At 40.2% G+C, this 23,019-nt stretch overlaps 2 protein-coding genes across 2 annotated transcripts in view; both read left to right on the top strand.

Annotated features, from left to right (window-relative positions):
• Positions 1-16,923, top strand: part of LOC139492577 (uncharacterized) — a 34,353-nt gene extending 17,430 nt beyond the window's left edge. The window contains exon 8 of the mRNA XM_071280730.1: positions 16,791-16,923. Coding sequence (XP_071136831.1) covers positions 16,791-16,891 — 101 coding nt within the window. The 3' untranslated portion in view covers positions 16,892-16,923. The remainder of the gene's footprint in view (positions 1-16,790) is intronic.
• On the top strand, positions 2,640-6,683 carry LOC139493377 (uncharacterized). The gene has a single exon (XM_071281746.1). The coding sequence runs from the start codon at positions 2,658-2,660 to the stop codon at positions 6,672-6,674; it is 4,017 nt and encodes a 1,338-aa protein (XP_071137847.1). The 5' UTR covers positions 2,640-2,657; the 3' UTR covers positions 6,675-6,683.
• Positions 16,924-23,019: the final 6,096 nt, after the last annotated feature.

Here is a 23,019-nt window from a genome sequence, read left to right on the forward strand (position 1 = left end):
TTCATTTGCGTAAACACTAATTAAAACTAACAAAAATTATTATAGATAATTATAAATGATATCAATTTCAAAGTAACATTCTCAAATCAAAATCGAGCGAACAGAAAATACAGAAAACAGAATGATATTGAACAATATGTGCAACGCAATTAATAAATTATCAGTTTTATTGAAATTAATCATTTTAGTCTCGATGTACTACACTTGTTTTCCCTGTTGTATCTCGAAATAATCGAATCAGTTAATTTATTTGTTGATATAAAGAGAAAATAATTTCTACCATTTTTTCAAGAATTGTGAATACGTTTCGAAATATTTTGAACATTGATTAATTTAATTTAAGAATAGTGGAGGATAAATCGAAATTGCAATACAAAAATAAAATCAGACGTGAATCATTATTATTTCAGATTAAAGATATCGGAAAATAATTTCGCTTTTCTCTTTTCTATTTAAAATGAACTGAGTGATTTACTTTTGTACGAATCTGTTATGAAATCTAACAAACCTTGACAGTTATATAATGTATATTCCATAGATAATAAATCCAGTGTAAAGAATTAAATCATCACATTTTCACAATATTTATTTATTTTTTTTAGGCCTGAGGTATACCACCTCAGGTCTTACATATTTTTTGTTTTTTCTTGTCTCTCTTTTCAATTCCCTTATCAGGGAATTGACCCTGTCCTGGAGCGCAAGATGTGCACTCCACAACTCATCCACTTCCGGATGTCTCCAGTGAATTGTCTGAAAAAAAAAAAAATCTATAAATATGACTCCTAAAACAGGGGTATGAGGAAATACGTCTCAAAGGGTCTTTTACGTTTTTAGATATCAGTCATTGGTTGAAAAATATTCAGTTTCTTCTAAATCAATGACCAATAATTGTATACCTATTTTGTCAGTTTTGTTTGGACTTATTCTGCTCGATTATGGATTTGATTGGTGTTCGGTAATTTTGTTATTAACCTTATTTAACATGTAGAACAATAACTCTCTAGGTTTTTTTTTTTTTCTGTTCGTTTTTTTTTTTTTTTTTTTGTTTTTTTTTTATTGTTTGGAGTTAAAAAAAAAAATGAAATAAAAAAAATAATAGCTACTCACTGCTTCATCATTCACACTCTCCCCTATGGACGATGGGGTTTCTCTCGTCCACAGCCTTCTCCTCAGATCAGTATTAGTCTGAAATAAATTAAATAATAATAATAATAAACGAAAAGTTATTGTGTAAATGAATATGAGATTATATCACATGATGTAAAATTGAAATAGAGAGTAACCGTAACCGTAGTATATTGCATTCATTCATCATTCAGGTGTAAAGATAAAATTGAAACTCACCCATTCCTCATTCGGAGTACTTGATGTAGGGTGAAACGACATTTCTCTTCAATGGCTAGGATGCGAATGAAGAGGACAAAGGAACTTTCTTTCTATCGACTTTCAACTCTTGTTTATTCTCAAAGCTAATTTCTTTAATTGCGACAGTCATACCTTCATTTGATGTACAGAACTGGTGTATTTGGTACAAACCTTTCCTTCGTTTATCGTATAAATATCTATGTTCCAATGTATGTCCTTCTAGCAGACGTACTCATGTCTGGCGACATCAAGCTTCATTCTTTGTCCAAACATCCAGACAAGAGTTGTACTTAAATTATCGATATATATATAGATTAAGATTATTGTTTAACCTCGAGATAAACACGGGGATCGAAAATGAAACTGACACACCCGAATTACTATATAATGATTGAAACATAGTGATTCGTTATTTCATATGTAACCATCAATATGGATATATTAGTATACGTACTTATATTCACGGAAAGTAAATGAAAGAATATATGAAAAAAAGATAATAATGTGGTAATATTTTTTTTTTTTTTTTTTTTTTTTTTTTTTGTATTTCGGATTTTTTTTATAATGCCTTGTATGTGGAAATAGATCTTTAAATTTTTTAAAAGATTGAAATTGATTTTATCAAGATTGAAGCTAATAATATGGTATATAAAAATAGTCACATGTAATCACTGGTACTTAGATGTTTATCTCAATAAGATCTATTTATTTGATTGTATTAATTATATTCTCTTTAAACATTATTAAAAACACATGTCCAAGTAATGAAGCAAGAGGTGAAATCAAATTATCAATGTATTGAACAGATTGTGGAAAGAGAGCTAACTCTGTCTTAACTCCACAATAAAATATAGGAAAACACTACTTGTCTCCCATGTGCGTAAAAATCAAAGTACTTAGAGCACTGACATAAACTGAGGGAAAAAGAATCAATGGATCAATAATATCATCATCTTTTTTTTCAGGAGAAATCTACTACTACCAAAGAACCTTCAACAGTCCCCGAGCCGGGACCCTCGGAAGGATTTAGGTGTCGTCGATGCACGGCTAGATTTTCCAATCGCCGCGAGTTGTACCTACACGGCATGCAACATCACTATCAGACAGGTGCCGGTGGTTTACAATCTCGACCTTGGACCCACGATGAAGTCCCTTGGGAAGTGGAGAAAGACAAGGCTTTGAGGACCGTTTACGAGGCCAATGCGCCCCTCATTTTAGAGAATCACAGCGAGAGTTCCGTAACATCAACATATAACGTTCCACTGACTAACGACTTCACCGTTCCCCAATTGATGGAGCAAGCCGAACGTCTCTACGATCGCCAGGGCCACGCCTTTCGACTGAACTTGGAATTTGGGTTGATTCTACGCCACACGGAAACTGGAGACTACCGTTACTTCCGGCCATTTCAGAACGAGTCACTCTTTCAAAGACCCATCTATATTTCACGCCGTAAAGACCTCAACCGACTGAAATTACGTCTTCAACGCTTTAACGTCACCGACTACATCTTACGTCAGAGACCCGACACGAAATGGAAACCGTATTTAGTCACCAACGTCCGATTCGTCTTCTATTACCTAAACTATCCCCTGGGCAACGCCGTGAAGCTACCGGACTACATTCTGCAATCGAAATCAATCGTGGGATTAGATAAGACCCGAAATGGAAAACACGTATACAAAGACCATCTGTGCGCCTTTCGTTGCCTGGCCGTGCACCACGGACATCGGACAGACCAGTTGGAAACCCACACTAGAGCGTTATTCCAGCGTTGGATTCAATATGCAGAAGACAAGCAACTCGATTCAACAAATTTTCAAGGACTCCCGCTTCACCAGATGGCGTATTTCGAACATTGTTTTAGCATCAACGTCAATGTGTACCATCTACGTGACGACGACGTGGCACTCACCGTCTACAAATCCCGTTGTCATTATCCAGACTCTATGCACGTCAACCAATATGATCATCATTTATCGTACATCTCGAACTTGTCGGCGTACACTCAGAAATACCAGTGCGGCACGTGCGATCGCCATTTTAAACGGGTAGACAGCATGAAACGACACCAACTGAAATGTACCGGGCAGACCGTCTACCGCTTCAAAGGCGGATTTTATTCCAATCCCAAAACCATCTTCGATAAACTGGAAGAACATGGCATCCGCGTCCAAGATCGGTTATATCCGTGGTTCGTCGTCTACGATTTCGAGGCCATGCTGGTGTCCATACAAGAATCCAATTCCGACAAACTCACCTGGACACAGCGACACGAACCCATCTCCGTCTCCGTCTGCAGCAATGTCGAGGGATTTACAGAGCCACATTGTATCGTTGACCCCACCGCTCAGTCGCTCGTTCAACACATGGTGGACTACATGACAAAAATTGCATTGATCTCATATAAACTAGCCAAAGAGAAATTTGCCGATGCTTTTGACCAACTGGAGGCTGACATCGAGAACCCGTACCGTGCCCTCCTAGAAGACGACGACGAAGAGGGGTATAAACTGGACGCCTTTTTATACGATGAGGAATTACAGGAGGAAAATGAAAAACAGAAAAAGGTGTTCCAAAAATTAAAAGAAGAGCTAGAGGCTTACTGTCAACAGATCATCGTATTAGGGTTCAATTCGGCAAAATACGACATGAACCTCATCAAGACTTATATTGCCAAATCATTACACATGCACAATCCGGGGGAAAAATTTACAGTGAAACGCAATAACAGCTATGCCTGCCTGGCCAACGAGACCTTCAAATTTTTAGACATTACCTCGTATCTGGCACCCGGATTTAGCTATGCCAAATTTCTGAAAGCTTACGAAGTAAGTGAAAATAAAGGATGTTTCCCCTACGAATGGTTCGACAGCGCTGACAAATTACATCATCCGACACTACCTGCCCACGAACAGTTTTACAGCTCATTAAAGGAATGTAACATCTCGCCAGAAGACTATGCTTATTGTCAAAAAGTGTGGACGGAGAAGGGTATGTCGACGTTCCGAGATTTTCTGGTGTGGTATAACAATCTCGATGTCGGACCTTTCGTCCAGGCCGTGGCAAATTTACAGAAATTTTATTTCGAGCGGGACATCGACCTCTTCAAGACCAGCATTTCCGTCCCCGGATTAGCACGCCGGATGCTCTTCGATACCGGTCGACAAGTCGGTGCTTCGTTTGCTTTGTTCGACGACGCCAACAGTGACCTCTACTTCAGCATTAAACAGAATCTGATCGGTGGACCGTCCATCATCTTCAATCGCCATCACGAAGTCGGGCAAACGTTCATCCGGAACAATTTCAACAAGCCCTGCCAGAAGATCCTCGGTTTCGACGCCAATGCCCTCTACCTCTATTGCATCGACCAAGACATGCCGACGGGTCCGTTCGTTCGCCGGCGATTAGAGGACGGCTTCAAACCTCAAAAGCGGGATAGGTATACCATGATGTATGACTGGATGGACTACCTGAATCACTCCCAGGGTCTCGACATCCGACACAAACTAAACACCGGCAAAGAAAAGAAGATCGGCTCGTATCCCGTCGACGGCTACGATCCTACTACAAATACAGTCTACCAATTCAACGGATGTTACTGGCACGGACATCAATGCTGGATGACGAAAAACGTCAAAGACCAGAAATGGCAGGAGACCCGGCAAGCCAAATTCGACAAGACCGCCAAGACCACAGAGTTCATCCGGGCGCAAGGCTATAAAGTCGTCGAGAAATGGGAATGTCATTTTCGTCACGAGATCAGAAGAAATGGACAATTGAAATCCTTCTGCCACTCCCGGAAACCGGCGACCCCGCAACGATCCGTCACAGAAATCGAGATTCTAGAGGGGGTAGCTAGCGGTCGACTCTTTGGTATGGTAGAATGCGACATCCGGGTCCCAGACGAATGGCCCTCACACTTTCAACATCCGACCATGACGCCGTACCAATACTTTGAGGAAATGTCACCTTTGTTCTGTACCACCGACGTCCCTTTCGAAGTCATCGGCGAACACATGCAAGAGCACGTTCGCCGTTTCGAATTGTCAGAAAAACCTCGTCGACTACTGGTGGGAGGTATGCGAGGACGCCAGATGCTAATCGCCACTCCGCTCCTGAAATGGTACCTGGAACACGGTATGCTCGTCACCAAGATATACCAAGTCGTGGAATTTAAACCGCAGCGATGTTTCAGGGATTTCGTTAACGTCGTCAGCGACAACCGACGACTGGGAGACGCCGATCCCGACAAGACCATCATCGCCGAAACCTCCAAACTCCACGGCAATAGTGCTTACGGCGGAACCATCATGGACCAGGAAAAATTTCAATCGGTGACGTACGTCGAAGGCGAGGGCAGGGTCATGATCGAGGCCAACAAGCCACAATTTAAAAAGATGACCACTCTGTTAGACGAAGACGAATACTTCGAAGTGGAAAAGTCGAAAGAGAAATTGGACATCAACCTTCCCATACAGATCGGCTATTTCATCCTACAGTACGGTAAACTAAGAATGTTACAATTTTATTTCGATTTTCTGGACCGGTTTGTAGACCGCTCCGATTTCCAGTATTGCGAAATGGACACCGATTCCGCATACATGGCCCTCTCCGGACCCGATTTGGTTAGCGTCATCAAACCACACCTGCTAGATACTTATCAACGAGCTCTCATCGGCTGTTGTCGGGACGATTTTGAACCCGATTGGCTCCCGCGCACGTGTTGCACCAAACATGCCAAGTACGATAAGAGGACGCCCGGACTATTTAAAGTCGAATACGAGGGTGACGTCATGATCGGACTATGTTCCAAGACCTATATCGTACAAAAGTCCAAACTCGTCTACACTTCGAACACAAAGATGGCAGCCTTCCGACTTCTCAGACGTGCCAAGAAACTTGCACCGAAGCGCCTCGTCCATCGTCCGCGTCTCGTCCGGGATGTCAAATTCAGTTCCAAAGGCGTCACCAAGAGACGGGTCAAGGCACCCATGACCACCTTTCGCCACGTCCTCAATACACAACGCGTGGGGAACGGATCGCTTAAAGGATTCCGAGCCAGAAACAACGGCATAGCCACCTATGAACAGACGAGAAATGGTTTCTCATATTTTTACTGTAAGAGGAAACTTTTAAGCGACGGCGTGAGTAGTGTTCCTCTCGATCTAGAACTGTGCCCCGTGCCTATGGAAATCGACGAAAGCGAAACCCCCATGGAAATAGACGAACCCGAGACGGTTCTGGACGACGACGATCGATATTTAATACAACTACTGGAAACTAACTTTGATAGTGATGGTGAATGACATGTATACACATTCTGTGAACTTTAAAATTTAATACATTCAATTTTCCAATTGTATTCATTTTATCGTGTGATAATCGAAGACGTATGACATTGGGTAGCCATGTTTTTTTTTTTGTTGTTTTTTTTTTTTTTATACAAGTAACTATACATTTCCACTATGACGAGAATGGGTACTGAAGTTCGATTAAAACCACATAACTCGTAAACGATCAGAATTGAAAAACACCATGTAAATATTTTTGTCAACAATAAATGTATATTGTGTATAATAAAATGTATATTGTGTATGTTTCATATTGTCGTTCATCTGGCCTGATGGAATGTCGAAAACTATTTTTCGTCCTTATCCCCCCTCCTTGTCATAACGAAAAATAGTTCTTGACTTTCTAGTCTACAATAAATAATAGGAAATGAATGAAAACAAATTAGACACTAAATATTTATTTACATCAGTTACAAATTGAACAAAATACCCAGAAACAACATCTATATATATTAATCCATAAATAATTAGCAATGTTAATTTGTAAAGCGGTCATCAAGTTGGATTATTTTCTTTGTCATTTCATAGAATCCATCTTTGTCTGGTAAATTATTTTCTCGCCATTCACAGTTTTGTAAAAGTTTTATAAATGTATTTTTCAATTCCAATGATATGTCTGTAAGTTTAGTGTCCTTTTTCCACAATTCTAAGATTTCTTCGCAATCAACATTTTCCAAAGCATCGTCGAAGTAGATATTCAGTTGTTCTAACTCGGACATCATGAGACAGGAATGATTTCTCTGACTGGGATGATTGTTTCTACATCCAAAACAATGTTTTCTGGTTAAAAGTCTGACTTCTTCTACCACTTTTCTAGCATATAGGAACAAGTATATATCAATCGTCATTCGAATCTCTTTACCCTCAGTAATGGTTTGTGTTGATTCCATCTCGATGGTTTAGAAAGACTCTGTGAACGTTGGATGCCAACGCTGTTTATAAAGGATATTTGATCACGTGATGTCGTGTCGTTTGATTAGCTTAACAACACTGACAGATGTCGAAATCGGGAATTTGATGTGATAGCGAATAGACAATTGGGTTCCCATTTTAAATGTTCCGTTTGTATATAGTCGTCTTTTTTCCCATTGTAAGGTTACAGTAAAAACATGTTACACGATCCGGTGTAAAATAATCCATTAATAATTAAATCTTTGCACAATCTGTCTAGGCCAATGTTCGAATCATATAATACAATTTTAACGGATGTTTTGGTTGATGGAAATAAACGAGTAGGAGACGGTCATGGACGACGAGGATCGATATCTGATTTATCTATTGGAAACTAACTTTGACAGCGAATGAGATCGTATATTGTGTGTGTGTGACACACATTCTGGGACCTTTTAAATTTGATAGATCCAATTGAACTCATTTTGTCCTGTGAAAATCGAAGAGGCATGACATTGGGTAGTCATGTTTTGTGTTTTTTTTTAATTTTTCATGCAAGTTCCCATACATTTTCTATAGTAAAAAAGAAGACTCGAAAGAGCAGTTCAGTTCATTTTTTGAGCGAGTAAAAACACATTCTTGTTAAATGTAAACAATCGGAAATGACCAGTGGGGTAAAATGAAAACGTTCTAAAACTTAATGGAAATTACACTAGACTGGGACTATTTTTCTGTGAACTTTTAAATTTGATAGACAATTTTTCCAACTGTACTCATTTTGTCGTGTGTAAAAAGAATGTGTGACCATGTTTTTTTTTAAATACGAGTAACCATACATTTCCTATCACTCGAAATTTGTGAATAAAAACACATAATTGACTTGTAAATAATAATTTGTGTATAATAAAATGTATATTGTGTATGTTTCATATTGTCGTTCATCTGGCCTGATGGAATGTCGAAAACTACTTTTCGTCGTTATCAACCCCCCCCCCCCCTCCTTGTCATAACGAAAAATAGTTTTTGACTTTCCAGTCTACAATAAATAATAAACTCGATAGTCTAATCTACATTTTTATTCATCCACATTTTACAAAGACATATTTAAAGCGAAATCCATTGTTTATTGTCTTTAGTCACTTGGTCTTTGACCGGAATTCCGGGAGGTCCTAGTTTAGGCGTCTTCTTCTTTTTCTTGAATCCTTGACCCGTCTGCGATTTTTCACGATCGGCTAAGAGTGTGTGGTAGCGGTCGTAAGGTACCAGTATCATTTTCTCCATGACTCTACGATATCCAGAAGATGAACGATGGCCGCTGTTCCCTTTTGCAGAACACGAAGTCTGTCTTTTCTCGACGACGTTTTTCTACCCAAGATGCTGATGATCTTTTTGAATCTCTTTAATTTGACTTTCTCCGAGGGTGTCAGGACGATCGTTCCTTTGATGACGTTGTGAGCAATCTCGCTCAAGACTTTTAGTTGAGATTTGTCGATGGTCTTTAACAACGCCTTTCGTTGATCTTTCTTGGCGGTCCGCAACAGGTGTAGAAAATGGTGATGGGTGTCCAGTAGTCGACTCATGCCTGATGAGTGTGGTGTGGTCGTTCCTCTTATAATTTCTGTGGAATGTAGATCACCGTATCTTCTCCCGGGAACACGTGGGTCCTCAATCGATAGGTATCGTCGGAATTTGGTGCCAAATCGACGATTAAGTAGCCGTAGTCTCGCGAAGTGGCGTCGGAAAAGCTTTTCATCAGTATCTTCCAACGTCCTGGATAGAGTTGTCGCCCCAAGGTCACGATCTGGGAGACGTCTCTGACGTTTTTCATCAGAACCAAGTACGTGGTGTTGAGGGCGATGGTTCGCGACCTGGATCCTTGTACATATAGGTTTTGGGTCAGAAACAAGACGCTCAATCGTCGGTGGTGGCATCCCTGTGTGAATAGCAGTTCCATGTCGACGTTGCGCACTACTTGATGCATCAGATCGTCCAACACGATCAGGCGGTGACGTCTATCGCCGGTGAATTCCCGGACCGTGTCCATCGTAGGTAAGCCCTCGTGAAAAACGATGTTGGGAATCGTCTTTTCCATCTCTTCGAATAGCGGCTGGTGGATGCCGAAACAATACAAGATGGCTTCCGGTGGCTCTTCGGCGTACATCTCTTTTAAATGTGTCAATAGTCTGTACACGAATCGCGTCTTCCCGCTGTTGGTCATCCCCGTGATGCACATGCTCGTGCAAGGTAAAAACGGAAACGACATGGTTAATCGTCTTTCTGCATCCGTCCTCTCTTATGACTTTGACGATTTGAGCGTGGGACTGGGTAGAGCGTATCCGATGGCGCTACTTAGCAGCGTGATCCACAATTCGCTTTTACCGTTTTGCATCGACAGGTTGGCGATCGAGGTGATGATGATGACGTAGACGACTATCATCTGGCAAAAGTAGACGATTTCCGATTTGGGTAGTTGGCTGCCCATCACTTGCCATCGTTCACTATGCGTGCTGCTCTCGCGCTCCATCCTCGACGGGTTGTACCAATTCTTCCTCTTATAAACTTCTTCACTTTGCGATCGTTGTCTCGCAGATCTACGGTGCTAAAGTCGTTGAGGATCTCTTGAAAAGATCGCGAGCCGTGTCTCTCCCGGACGAAATGAATGCAGTAGGCTCCACAGGTATTGCTGTCTTCCGGTTGGACGGCATCCGGCGTATACAGATAGGTCGGTCCCAGGACTTCTTCGAAGCGACGATGGTAGTCACCCGGACGGTTTCCCAGCGAGTCGAAAAATTCGGGAGGTCCTTGAAGAGGAAAACGAAACACGGTCCAGTGAGTCCCAGGTCTGGAACACGGATCGGTGTTGACGACGTACGTCTGTGGTCTCTGTGGTCGCACTAATTCGTCGGCACAGATGGCTCGGACGTGTTGATCTCTCAGCGCTCTTTCCACCTCTCGGTTGTTCATTGTAGCAAGACGCGTCGAGATTGATCCACGTGCATCACTTTGGGAAACTTGCCGTACATCAGGACGGTCACGCTCTCCGGCAGGGGCGTCCCGAATTTGATTACCAGTCGACAGTCTCCTCTCCGCTTGGCGTTGAAATCGACTCGATCGTCGACGTTGAGGACGAAGAGGGCAAACCCACCGGCGTAATCCAAGAGGGAGACGTCTACGTCGTCCCTGAAGGTAGCGAGTGTCCTGTAGGCGTCCACGTAGTTTCTACCGGCGAAATTGGGTTGTAGCGGTTGACTGGGGTACGATTGTCCGTCGACGTACAATCCCAAAAAGTTGCAGTCGAACCCCTGGAAATTGAACGGCGATCTCTTATAACTTCCACTGAAGGCTTCGCTGCTGACGAGGGCCACGATCAATTGGCTGGGAACGTCTCCCTGGAACAAATTGTTCTCGATGAATCCGTACTCTCCCTTGGATACGGAAGCCGTCTTGAAGTGACTGGTTACGAACGGATACATGGCCGTGGCGTCTCCCAACAATTTGCTGTGGGCCATCAACACTCCGGCGTTTGGTGTCTGTAGACACACTTTGAAGGCGGCATCCAGGATCTGCACTCGGTAAGCCGCGTCGACGTCGCTGGACATCAGGCGAAAGGCGTTCTTACTGGGCCACAGCTTCAGGGTCAACGGGATGCCGTTCAACAACAGGCGATGTTGACGAAACACGTCCAAATGTAAAGGTCCTTCCATCTCCAGGATCCTGCCTTCTCGGGTGTATAAAGAGCGACGGTACAATCCCTGGTTCTCTCCGCCTTGGACGTTGGCGTCGTCGAGATGTCCGGCCGTGTCTCTCTTAAAGAGCTGCGAATCTAATAGTACTTTATCGCTGGCTCCGGTCTCCAGTAAGGTGTCGATGTAGGCCTTGAACGGATAATTGGATCCCATTTGCGCGACGGGCGTCTGTTGAAGACTGCATTCCACCTCAGAAAAGAGGGCTTGAAGCGACAGGTTGACTAATGCCACGTTGGTGTCTTTGGCGACCGAGGTACCGTCGGCCTTCAGGAGACGCAGTTTGACTTTCAGTGAACTTCGCTTCAGATCCATGTAGGCGGCCGATTGCGCCGGAATCGAGAAGTCCAAGGGAGCGTCCGCACTGATTTGATTCGTCGGTCTAAATTCTATCCATTCTCTTCTCTGTATCCCCGTGTTGGCCGGTGGAGGGGAAAACAAGGACAGCTCGTCTTCGTGATTTTCTTCCAAGTGGTTCATGATTCATCCAGTTGGTTGAACGTTCGCCTGCGCTTTCGCCCTCTTATAACTTTCGGAGAGGCCAGTTCCGATTTGACCATCTCGAGGGTTTGCGCCACCGGTGTCACCAGTTGAACCTTGGGCGTCGTCTCTGGGCGCCAACGAGCGCCGCTGCCCACGATGTATCGTCCCTTGTGGTCGGGTCGGACCCTTCCTGCCGATAGGTCCGAGAAATGTTGCTCCCACTTTTTGTGATCGGGAACGTACGGTATCCAGCGTTGTGACTTGTGGTCGTACACTTCTATCGAACCCATCTTCGTCTGCGTATGTGAAGCGTGCAGTACAAGCAGTCGGTTTTAAATCGACATGCCCGTAACTGGTCGTCTCTTATAAAGATTCGCACCCGATTCAAGTCTGTTTGACGTAATCTGACGTAATAAGGTTTGGTATACTCTAAAGTTCCTTCCTCGATCGGTTCGGTGGATCGCAAGAGCGGCAAGAAACTATTCCGCACGTAGGATTCCTCTACCACGTCGGCACAGACGTAGAGTCGATGTGTTTGGCATTCCGGTTGAGACGGTAGGGCGAGTTCCGTCAGTGCGCATTCCCACGTACCCTCCAGCAGGTATCTCTTGGGAAGATCCACCACGAAGTCCCCAGCGTGGTTATCGGAATGGGCCTTGAGCGAATCGCCGCTGTACAGGTGCAGGTAGACATCCTCCATCGTGTCGTCATCTCGGTGCCCCGCTAGTCCCCTCTTATGAATGTCACTGTTCTCCAGAACGAAGAGAGAAGACGATGGCTCGATTGAGGTACTGGGATCTCATCAGACGCGGGATCGTCTCGTGGAAAGTCATCAGGGCGTTCTTTTTTCTTTGTAGAGATATTCTACCATCGATCAGTTGACGGAGGAGGAGAGAACGCTCTCTAAAGTGGGAAGCGTCTTGCTGAAGGATGTGGATGAATCCTTGGACGATGAGACGGACGACTTCGGACACGGCCTGCATCTGTGGTCTCGTCATGAATCGCACCAATAGCTTTCTCGCGGGTTTGTTCGCCTGTCCTAGTTGTTGTAGGTAGTGAAGGCGTTCATATACGATAGACTGGTCCATGATTACGCGGAAGGTTGTGGTTCCGGTCTCTTATAGTCTTTCAAAGACGTCAGGGAGATCCAACTGTTGAATTTCGCCGGCCATCCCATCCACTTTACCAACGCGTCTTGACGTCGTCGGCGAATGACTTTTTCGATACGGTACACCGTCTCCTCGGTGACTCTCACCCTGTTCAGCTCCGATTGGTAAAAGGTACCTTCCACGACGTCACCGAGCGTGTCCTTCAACGTGTAATACGATATGCCATCTTTCGTGCCCCTGTCGTCCACCACGAAAAACTCCATCGTCCATCGTTCGTCGTACTCTCGATCAAACGGCTGTCTAACGTGCGAGATGCGGACGGTATCTCCTTTTCGGAACGCGTAGCCTCGTGTCGCTGGTTTCACGTACTGTTGCGTCGGGTACTGGAGTTTCCACAGTCGGGCTTCGTCCTTTTTAGTCACCGCACGGGGAGCCATCTTGATGGAACGGTGGTAGGCGGCATTGTAGCTCTGTGTGGTGTCGTCCAGCACGTCGATCCAACGATGCGTTTGATGACGGGATAGGTATCGGAAGAGTCTAGCCTTCAGCGTCTTGATGCATCGTTCGGCGTAGGAACTTTTCTGTTCGTTCTGGGTGTAAAAATAGTCAACCTTCTCGGCTTTCAAGAGACGTTGGACGTCCTTGTTCCGGAATTCCACGCCTTTGTCGGTCCTGAGTTTGGTAGGCTTTCTACCTCGACGGAATATGGTCTCCAGCGCTGACGACATTTCTTTACCTCGAGTCGATCTTAAGGGAAACGTTCGTGCCAAACGGGAGAAGACGTCTATGATCACTAGAAAGTAAGCGTATCCGTCGTTGTCTTTGGCATACAATTTCATCACGGCGGTATCGGCGTCCCATTGGTAGTCGATGAACGGAGCTATCACTTTTCGTCTCCGAAACTTTCTGTTGATCTGCTTGTGTAGGCCGAACGTTTCCTGCGTTTCCAACCATTTTCTGATCTTGGCTCTTCCCAAGACGAATTTCCCGTCTTTGCGCACGGCTCGATACAATTTATCCACTCCGGCGAACGATCCCGGGAACTGAGGATCGTAGTACACTTTTTCCAAGTACGTTTTATAACTCATCTCGGCGTTAAACGAGCGGGCACTTCTTTCCTCTTATCACTGAAGAAAGTATTTGATCATGTTACATTTCCATGTCTCCAGGTGTTCATCGTGGAGGTACTTTTCCATCTGTCGACGACTCAGGGACGCTAATATGGCAAATACTTCATATCGCTTTTCTGCAAAGAGTAAACGCACATACGTTCCGTCCATTTTAAAGATTTTATCCCCACTCTCCTCCTCTTATGCATTCCAGTTCTAAAATCACCGGATATATGTCGTCTAGATCTCTGTGGTGTTTGATACCCGTTATCATCATCTTGCCGGATAAATGACAGATGTAATGAAGTCCCCGACGTCGAAACATCACGGCGGGAAAGAGTTCGGGTTCGTAGCTAAAATGATGTGGTAATAGATGAGGGTCTATTCTTCCGCTTAGTTGATGAGAGGCAGACGCCGTGATCACTCTGACGTGTCTCAATGTCACTGCGTATCCCAGCTTCTGAACGATTCTGGCGTAACGTCGGAGTCTCTGTCTTCCTTCCAGTAAAGACGTACACTTTCCGTTACAATTAATCTGTCCGGTGGAAAATAGCATACAGTTCCCTTTGATCTTCCTGTGTTGCCAGATCATCGCCGAAAAAGAACGGGGTTCGTAACGGACGTTGGCAAGTGTTTCCGTGAGATGGCGAAGATCTACGGAACATCCTAAATCCCCTTGCACTACCACGTTCGTTAGTCTCATTCCAAGAGTGCTACCAGAGAAGAACAATCGCTCGATCTAAGCGCTTCGATGAAGACACGGTAAGCTGACGGTCGCCTTCTCATCAAAATCGTCAACAGTTGGTAGACTTTATTCTTTTGTGTATTTTGAAACAAGATATCTTCTGCGTGGTCGTTAGAGAGGACGCGCTTCTCTTGTAAGTACGGTACGATTTCTTCGACTGGTGTTTCGGTCACCAGTGGAAGGAAATGTTTGGTCATGTAAGGTTGGCTTCACTTCCTTTTCAGATGAACCTGAAGTTTTAAGCGTGTTCCTACATTTTGATTGGTCAGGAACGACGATGACTATATGTTTTTTATACTGACGAGAAAAGTTTTTAATCATCTTCAGATATGTTGGCCAGTGACCTTTAGCCAAACCACAACCCAGTTTAAACGGCATGCCAATCTTCTGCTCTTCCATCAACCCTAATTCGTATAGGCAATTTTTGAACCATTTCTCTCTATTTTCCCTAGAGTCCACGTGGGGAGGAATGCGTCGTCCTTCTTTCGGACCTCCAAAATCCCACTGCGCTTGAAAACATACGACTCTTCCCAACCTACGAATGCTCCCAGGAACACCTCTATCTTTTTCCACTGCCAAATTGCGCGAACGAACGGAACGTCGTTTGGAATATATATCGCTCCAGGGTATTTCATCGGCTATATATTTTGATAAACCATGAGGTTTCGTTGTCAAGCAATTAACTTGGTGGCATATGACATCTACGTCACTTATGGTTAAGAGGTCACCATATCGAAAACGTACTAGGTTCATGTTGAATATTCACTTTGAATGAGACGAGGGAAATGAAATAAGACATTTTATACTTTCGTTCCGTCCTTGCCATTGGTCGATTCGATACATGTCCGTATATGGATATCACCCTTCCGTTTTTGAATCATCCCCGATCAACATGAGTCACGTCTGACGACGAGTCATATTGTAACGTTCTTACCTTATTTGTGGATATGAGTCATTTCAACTGAGCGTAATTACGAACGATGGACTTATGAGTCATGTTGTGTCGTCCTAGTCAGCTGACCATATTTGGTCAACCGGAGGGGACGTTTCGATAAAGGGGCGGGGCTTGGCCATATTTGGCTGCGCCCTCGCGCCCTGCGTTTTTGGGGTGCCTAAAACTCCACACACCCTACTACTTTCGTTTACAAAAGACTCACCAGTGACGCCTGTTTAAAAATAAAGTTAAAAGGACAAATAAGGTACGAAGACGAAGAGCATTGAGGACCAGAAATTCGTAAAGGTTTTGCCGAATACAGATCAGGAAATCTAAACTGAGGTAGAAAAGCCTTAGCCTTTCAAAAATATAAGGTTTATGAATAATTCTGCCCATATCAATGATAATTCATGTCAACACAGAAGTGCTGATATTTCACGATTTACCAACAATACCGAACTCCGAGGAAAAGTTCCTTACGAATGGCAAAATCAAAATCTAAAACACATCATACAAATGGATAACAACTGTCATATTCCTGACTTTGCAGGCATACATCTCACTTGTATGATAGTCGCATAAAATTCCATTATACAATGTATGAACAAAACATAGAGACATATAATGACAAAAATGTAAAAATAGGGGTACAGCAGTTTACATTATGTTATAATCTTAATCATTATAAAAACAAACAATTGTTCAGTACGTCAATAGTCCTAAAATGTGTGCTTGCCCAATGTTATCAGTGCAGTCGTCAATCCTAGGAATTGGATAGGAATCAGATTTTGAAACAAAACTAACTTTTCTGAAATCAGTTACAAAACGAAAGGTTTTACCTGGTTTGAGCACTTTGAGCCAAGGAAAGCTATATTCACTATTACTCAGCTCAAAAATATCATTTTCGTAAAATTTTATTCTATGAAAGTAAATTACGCAAATGCGTCGCCATGTACAAAATAACTATTACACCATTAATTGATGCCAACAGTACAGTAACTTTATCCCCAAATAATATTCCAACAAGACATGACAAGTTACATATATTTTTTTTAAGATTCAGTAAGGACACACGGCAATCCCGTATTTCACTTTTGCATTAAGACCATGAACGAAAATACTGAATATGAAAGAGACTGGCCAAAAGGAAGCTACTGAATATTAAAGAAAGGGAATTGTCCACAAGGTTTGATTACAACAATGCATTAACTTTAGTCTTCAAGTTCAATTTTGTTTTACTATACGAAAGTCTTGTGTTATTGTCTGAAAGAGGGAACTTTTTACAACGAGGAGCCGCATCATCAAGTTTTTTTCCTTGGAATGCTTATTTACAGAAAAATGAATATCACTTCAAACCCCGTAAAAACACATATAACAAGGTATTAAATAAAACTGGAAATCAACATCGAGTTTAGAAAACTTGCATTACTTCTTACCGCTTAATTTCATGATGTTAGTTAGATTATTTTACGTCAGAAGTTTATAAAAAAAAGGTGATAATATTTATCCAGATTCATATTGCGACGTGAAGAGTACATTACAGATAAAACAAGGAAACTGGATGTAGTTGTATTTATGCTGTGCGAGTATCTCATTTATTCCTAATTTTTGTTTTTAAAAATGTTTTTTTTTCTCCTTAAATATAATCACCAAGAAAGAGAAGGAAAGGAGCAAAGAGTGTATATTTGTCCTTTTTTATTATCAGTTTCCTAAAGGTCAGCGATTTTCAAGTTTTGTTCTCCATACAGATCAACAACTTGATGGACGGTTTGGTGTAGAGATACATGTTGAAGTAAAGGATTCTAAAGTTCCTTTATTTTAATTTCAGATCCAGTTATTAAAATTCTAACGGAAACATATTTTTTTGTATGTTATCTGGGAGTATTGGACGGTTTTTGTCTTGTTATGTTATTGATTTTTACACATTTATAGTAAGCTAAAACAACGATCATAAAAATGAGAATTCATTTTTTTACGAAAGTCTTGTGTTATTGTCTGAAAGAGGGAATTTTTTACAACGAGAAGCCGCATCATCAAGTTTTTTTTCCTTGGAATGCTTATTTACAGAAAAATGAATATCACTTCAAACCCCGTAAAAACACATATAACAAGGTATTAAATAAAACTGGAAATCAACATCGAGTTTAGAAAACTTGCATTACTTCTTACCGCTTAATTTCATGATGTTAGTTAGATTTTTTTTTAATTTGATGTAACTATAATTTTTTTTTCTTTTTAGTTGATTTTTTCATATTCAACCTATTTATTATGATTTTAAGACATATTGTGCATTATAACTTACCATAAGAAATAAATTGCAAACACTTGATAGAATGGCTAAAACCATATTGCTTTACGAAACAACCACATAAAATTATGTTGAAATAATTTTTAGTAATTAAAAAACGTATGAAGTTAATACGTACGGAACAATAACATATAATATTGAAATATCATTAAGAAATGACTATACCATATTGTTTAATATAAAACATAATATCTAATTAATGTTAAAGCTTATGTAAAGACAAAATATCACCGAATAATAATTAAAAAAAACAACACATAACGTAATATCAGAGCACAACATTAGATATCTGTGAGGTTCAGTGAAACAACGACATAAAAACTGTTAATTGCAAGTATAGTTCATAAAAATGAAATATGTTTTGAACAACTACTTGGATTCCGAATGAATGTAAAACGAAAAACTCTCACAGAGGACTTCGATTGATATATACACATCTACACACGCTTAAAAACACGTGTCTTATGTCTATCTCTAGATTCGCCTTCCGTGACAAGGTGACACTACAACTATTGAAGTTATATTTTTATATAGCGGATGTGGTCATGTCTAGAGCGCTGTACATGAGGCTAAGCGATTGGTACTGTAGTGTATCAAAGGTGTGAGTTCGAATCCCGTTTAGGGACGGTTCAGAAAATCTAACTCTGACACTGTTTGGTGTAATTGGTAATTGGTGTATATATATAGATTGCCTAACAATGTAATTTTAACATTTAATGTTTAAAATATTTACAAAATGATAAAAATTAACGCAATATTTCGCTAGACCAACTAGCATTATCAAGCGTGCATCAATTGGCCAATATTACGGGATGAAAAAGACGATGCTTTGTTTAAATTATTCTGTATCTTTCCTGTATCTTTTCTCGTCTTTTTCGTTAAGACCATAAGGTTCTAAAGTGTGGAGTTGGTGGATTCAAAAGTTTTCTCTTCTCCTTCTCGCCGTGGTGTCCCACTCGTTGTTGACTTCTATAATTTGGAAAGTAACATTATCAAAAGGATAAAAGATAGATGGTCTAGCGAAATATTGCGTTTATTTTCATCATTTTGTAAATATTTTAAACATTCTTATATTTACATACTAAATAGTGTGTTAAAATTACATTGTTAGGCAATCTATGATTTTATTTGTGTAATTGAACTAATCTCTGTACTGATTAATCCACACTCCCGTAGAATTGTATGTCATGTGCTGCTATTAATAGGCACGTATATATATATACGAGTCTTTATTGAAAACTACGTTCAAACCTATGATTGCGTTGGATAAAAACCGCAAGTTTTATACGTGTGCATGTAAAACAATTTTCGTTGTAGAAGGGTCTAAACACAGCACAAACAACATTCTCCAAAAGACCAAAAAAGTGAAGAAGTATATTTAAACAAAAGGCATTTGACTAACAGGTCGAACAACTGATGTTCTTTAACCCTGCTGACTGCCATTGGTGCTTGCCAAATAAAATTGATCACAAGATGTAACAAAATGGATCTCAATATAAATTTAATACTAAACAGAAAACAATTAACTTGTGGCCACGATGTTATGCCACAAGCATAAGGTGTTAAATTTTTTTTACACCAGATCCGGATTTCGACTATAAATATTTCTTCAGTGATGTTAGGGATCGAAACAGTACTTGGAAGGCCATATCAAATGTATCCTCATTTTAAGATAGACTCTTGAATTTTAAGAATCAATATAGGATGAACGGATCATATAAACCGGAGGGAAAATATGATACAAGCCCAAACGAAAAAATATAAACGAGTCTAAATTGATTCTAAATTGAAAACTACGTTCAAACCTATGATAGCGTTGGATAAAAACCGCAATTTTTATATGTGTGCATGTAAAACAAATTTCGTTGTAGAAAGGTCTAAATACAGCACAAACGACATTTTCCAAAAGACAAAAAAAGTGAAAAAGTATATTTAAACAAAACGCATTTGACTAACAGGTCGAACAACTGATGTTCTTTAACCATGCTGACTGCCATTGGCGATTGCCAAATAAAATTGATCACAAGATGTAACAAAATTGATCTTAATATAAATTTAATACTAAACAGAAAACAATGAACTTGTGGCCAAGATGTTATGCCACAAACACAAGGTGTCAATACTTTTTTTGTACACCAGATCTAGATTTCGACAATATATGTCTCTTCAGTGATGTTAGGGATCGAAACGGAAGGCCATATAATTTTCCCTCAATTTAAAATTGACTCTTGAGTTTTAAGAGTCAAAATAGGATGAACGGATCATAAAAACTGGAGGGAAAATATGATACAAGCCCAAACGATAAAATATAAACAAGTCTAAATTGAAAACTACGTTCAAACCTATGATTGCGTTGGATAAAAACCGAAATTTTTTATACGTGTGCATGTAAAACAAATTTCGTTGTAGAAAGGTCTAAATACAGCACAAACATATATACATGCAATGGTAATTCCTTTAAATCACATGTAAGTGTACATTTTGTAACCTGTTTTTCCTCCGACATTTAGTAAAAGTTATAAAGCCTATTGTGGAAAAGCCAAGACTTGCATGATTCATATGACCATTCCATATGTGGGGAAAAAGAGAATTAACACAAATATTGAACTCAAAGGAAATTCGAAAGAGGGGATGGGGGTTCCATAAAACCTGACAAAAACAAATGTTCAACTGATTTCACTAACACGTTCTTAGATAGGCGGATAATTTTACTCTCATAAATAATTTTGTAGAAATGATGGAAACTACCAGACATCTATATTGCTTCCTGTTGATCACCCATTTTATCTTCTAAAATATACCAGTCACTGTCAGGAGGTGTTCGCCATGACTGTCAGTGAGGAATTCTATAGGATGGACACAGAAGACGACGATAACTTGGATGCAGTCTCTGGTTCTCATCCTGATATTATAAACCTGCATCAAAATCCTTCATTGTACTTCTGCTATTATGAGAGGAAAAACAACTTTCCTGCACGGATATTTGGAAGATGAATAAAAGATCATTATACTTAAAAGTATGTTTTTTTGTCAATCATAAAACCATAAAATATGAATTTATCCATTTAAAAACGAAAGACATTCAACTATCCTCAAAAGGTTATCTTGAAAAGACTTTTAAAAGAATTACTCCTTCGTTCATTTCGTAGGGGTGAGCAACTCAAATTCTATGTGACTGCAATTAACGATTATTTTTCAGTTAGACCCAAAAAGAAGAGAAAAATAGATGACCACTCTACTGGGGTTTCTCAAAGCTTCGTCACATAACCTTTACTGAGAGAGAAAAAACATACAATAATCAAATTTGGTGCAAATCTTTGAGAGACAAACCATCTGTAATCAGATCGAGGTCACACTACCCGAATCTTAACATTAAAAAAAAAAAATCTTTTGTACAAATTTTAAACCTAATTACGTTTTTGTCCAAATTCATCCTCCGGAACCTGAATTCATAAGACATGTAAAACAAAGCATGTAATACAGTCTCAAGGTCTTGATTCAAATTCAAAATGACGATACCAGTTGAATCTTTATATTTCAAGAGTTCTTAACACAATTGCGAAGATATAAAATAAAATGGATGTTATCAATCTTATTTCCCCGCTTTTTACGTATTACAAATCCAGTTATGGGGGGATACACAGATATTTGGTGAAAACAGCATATCATGGTAAAAAAATAAAATAACAACAATACCGAACTCGGAGGAAAATTAAAACGGGAAAGTCCCTTTTCAAATGGAAAAATCAAAAATCAAACAGATAACAACTGTCAGATTCCTGACTTGGTACAGTCAGTTTCTAATTTTACTTCAAAATAAAACAATATCAGTAAAAGCAAAATTCTTATTTTCTTAGAAAACCGTCTACTCAATAGGTAGTGCGTTGGTATTAGCATATTGTGAATTTTAGGTTGAAAAGATATAGGAAGATGTGGTATGAGTGCCAATGAGACAACTCTCCATCCAAATCAAAATTTATAAAAAAGAACCATTATAGGAACTTTATAAAAATCCGTTAATATCTTAAAGCTTATGTTTCTACTCTCCTAAGAGAAACCTGCCCAGAGACAGCTTCGGCTTTTCTGACATATTTGATTGTTCTGCTCTCTGTTAAGTTTTCAAAACATTGTTCATGAGTGCACCTGATGAAAATAATTCCAGAAACACGTCTTCTGTACCCTTATATAAAATGGTATTCTTTTTTTATTACTGCCAATGGATAGTTATCGCTGCTGGTGGATTATCAATCCAGGGGTTGGTAGTGGTTCTATATTGTATTATCTACATTTGTGTCATATGGAATAATTTCTATAGTGAAATTGAAACAAATTAGATCATTTTATTGCCTATATCACTCCGAACGAATCTTATTTATTATGATATAGGATGGTTACCTACAAAAGACGTTGGTTTTAAAGTTTTACTTCTTTGGTATTCAAATAAAAACCCGGATCATACACTGAGGTACTGCTGAAAATTGTAATCACCGACCTGTAATTATTTTCTATTATCCTTTGTTTTTATACCTTTAATGCAAGCAATCTTTTAGTTGGACGACTTGAAATCAAACTCGTTAAAGAATACCGTGAATTGTTAGCACGTTTTACATACATGCCAAACATGCGTGGAATCAAGCAAGGTACAAAAACAGGGTAAACCTACAAAATTCTTCGGAAAATTGGTGTAACAATTAAAGTTATGGCAGTTATGTTCCAGTAATTAATTAATTTAATTGATATAGTTGAAAGTTTGATTTTGTCAGTTTTTATCGACTTCTACCCTTTTCAAATTTTCATTGGAGTTTGTTTTTTATATTACATCTTTTATACACTAAAAGACTATACCTAGACTGAAATCTATAGTTAATACAATACAAGATAACACAAAGAAATTATTCCTCCGACACAACGTATACAAGAATAAGGAGATATGATTTTATTGACAACAGTCATCTCTTCGACGAACCAAAGGGAAACA

This window comes from Mytilus edulis, chromosome 10, assembly GCF_963676685.1.
Source record: "Mytilus edulis chromosome 10, xbMytEdul2.2, whole genome shotgun sequence".
Lineage (NCBI taxonomy): Eukaryota > Metazoa > Mollusca > Bivalvia > Mytilida > Mytilidae > Mytilus > Mytilus edulis.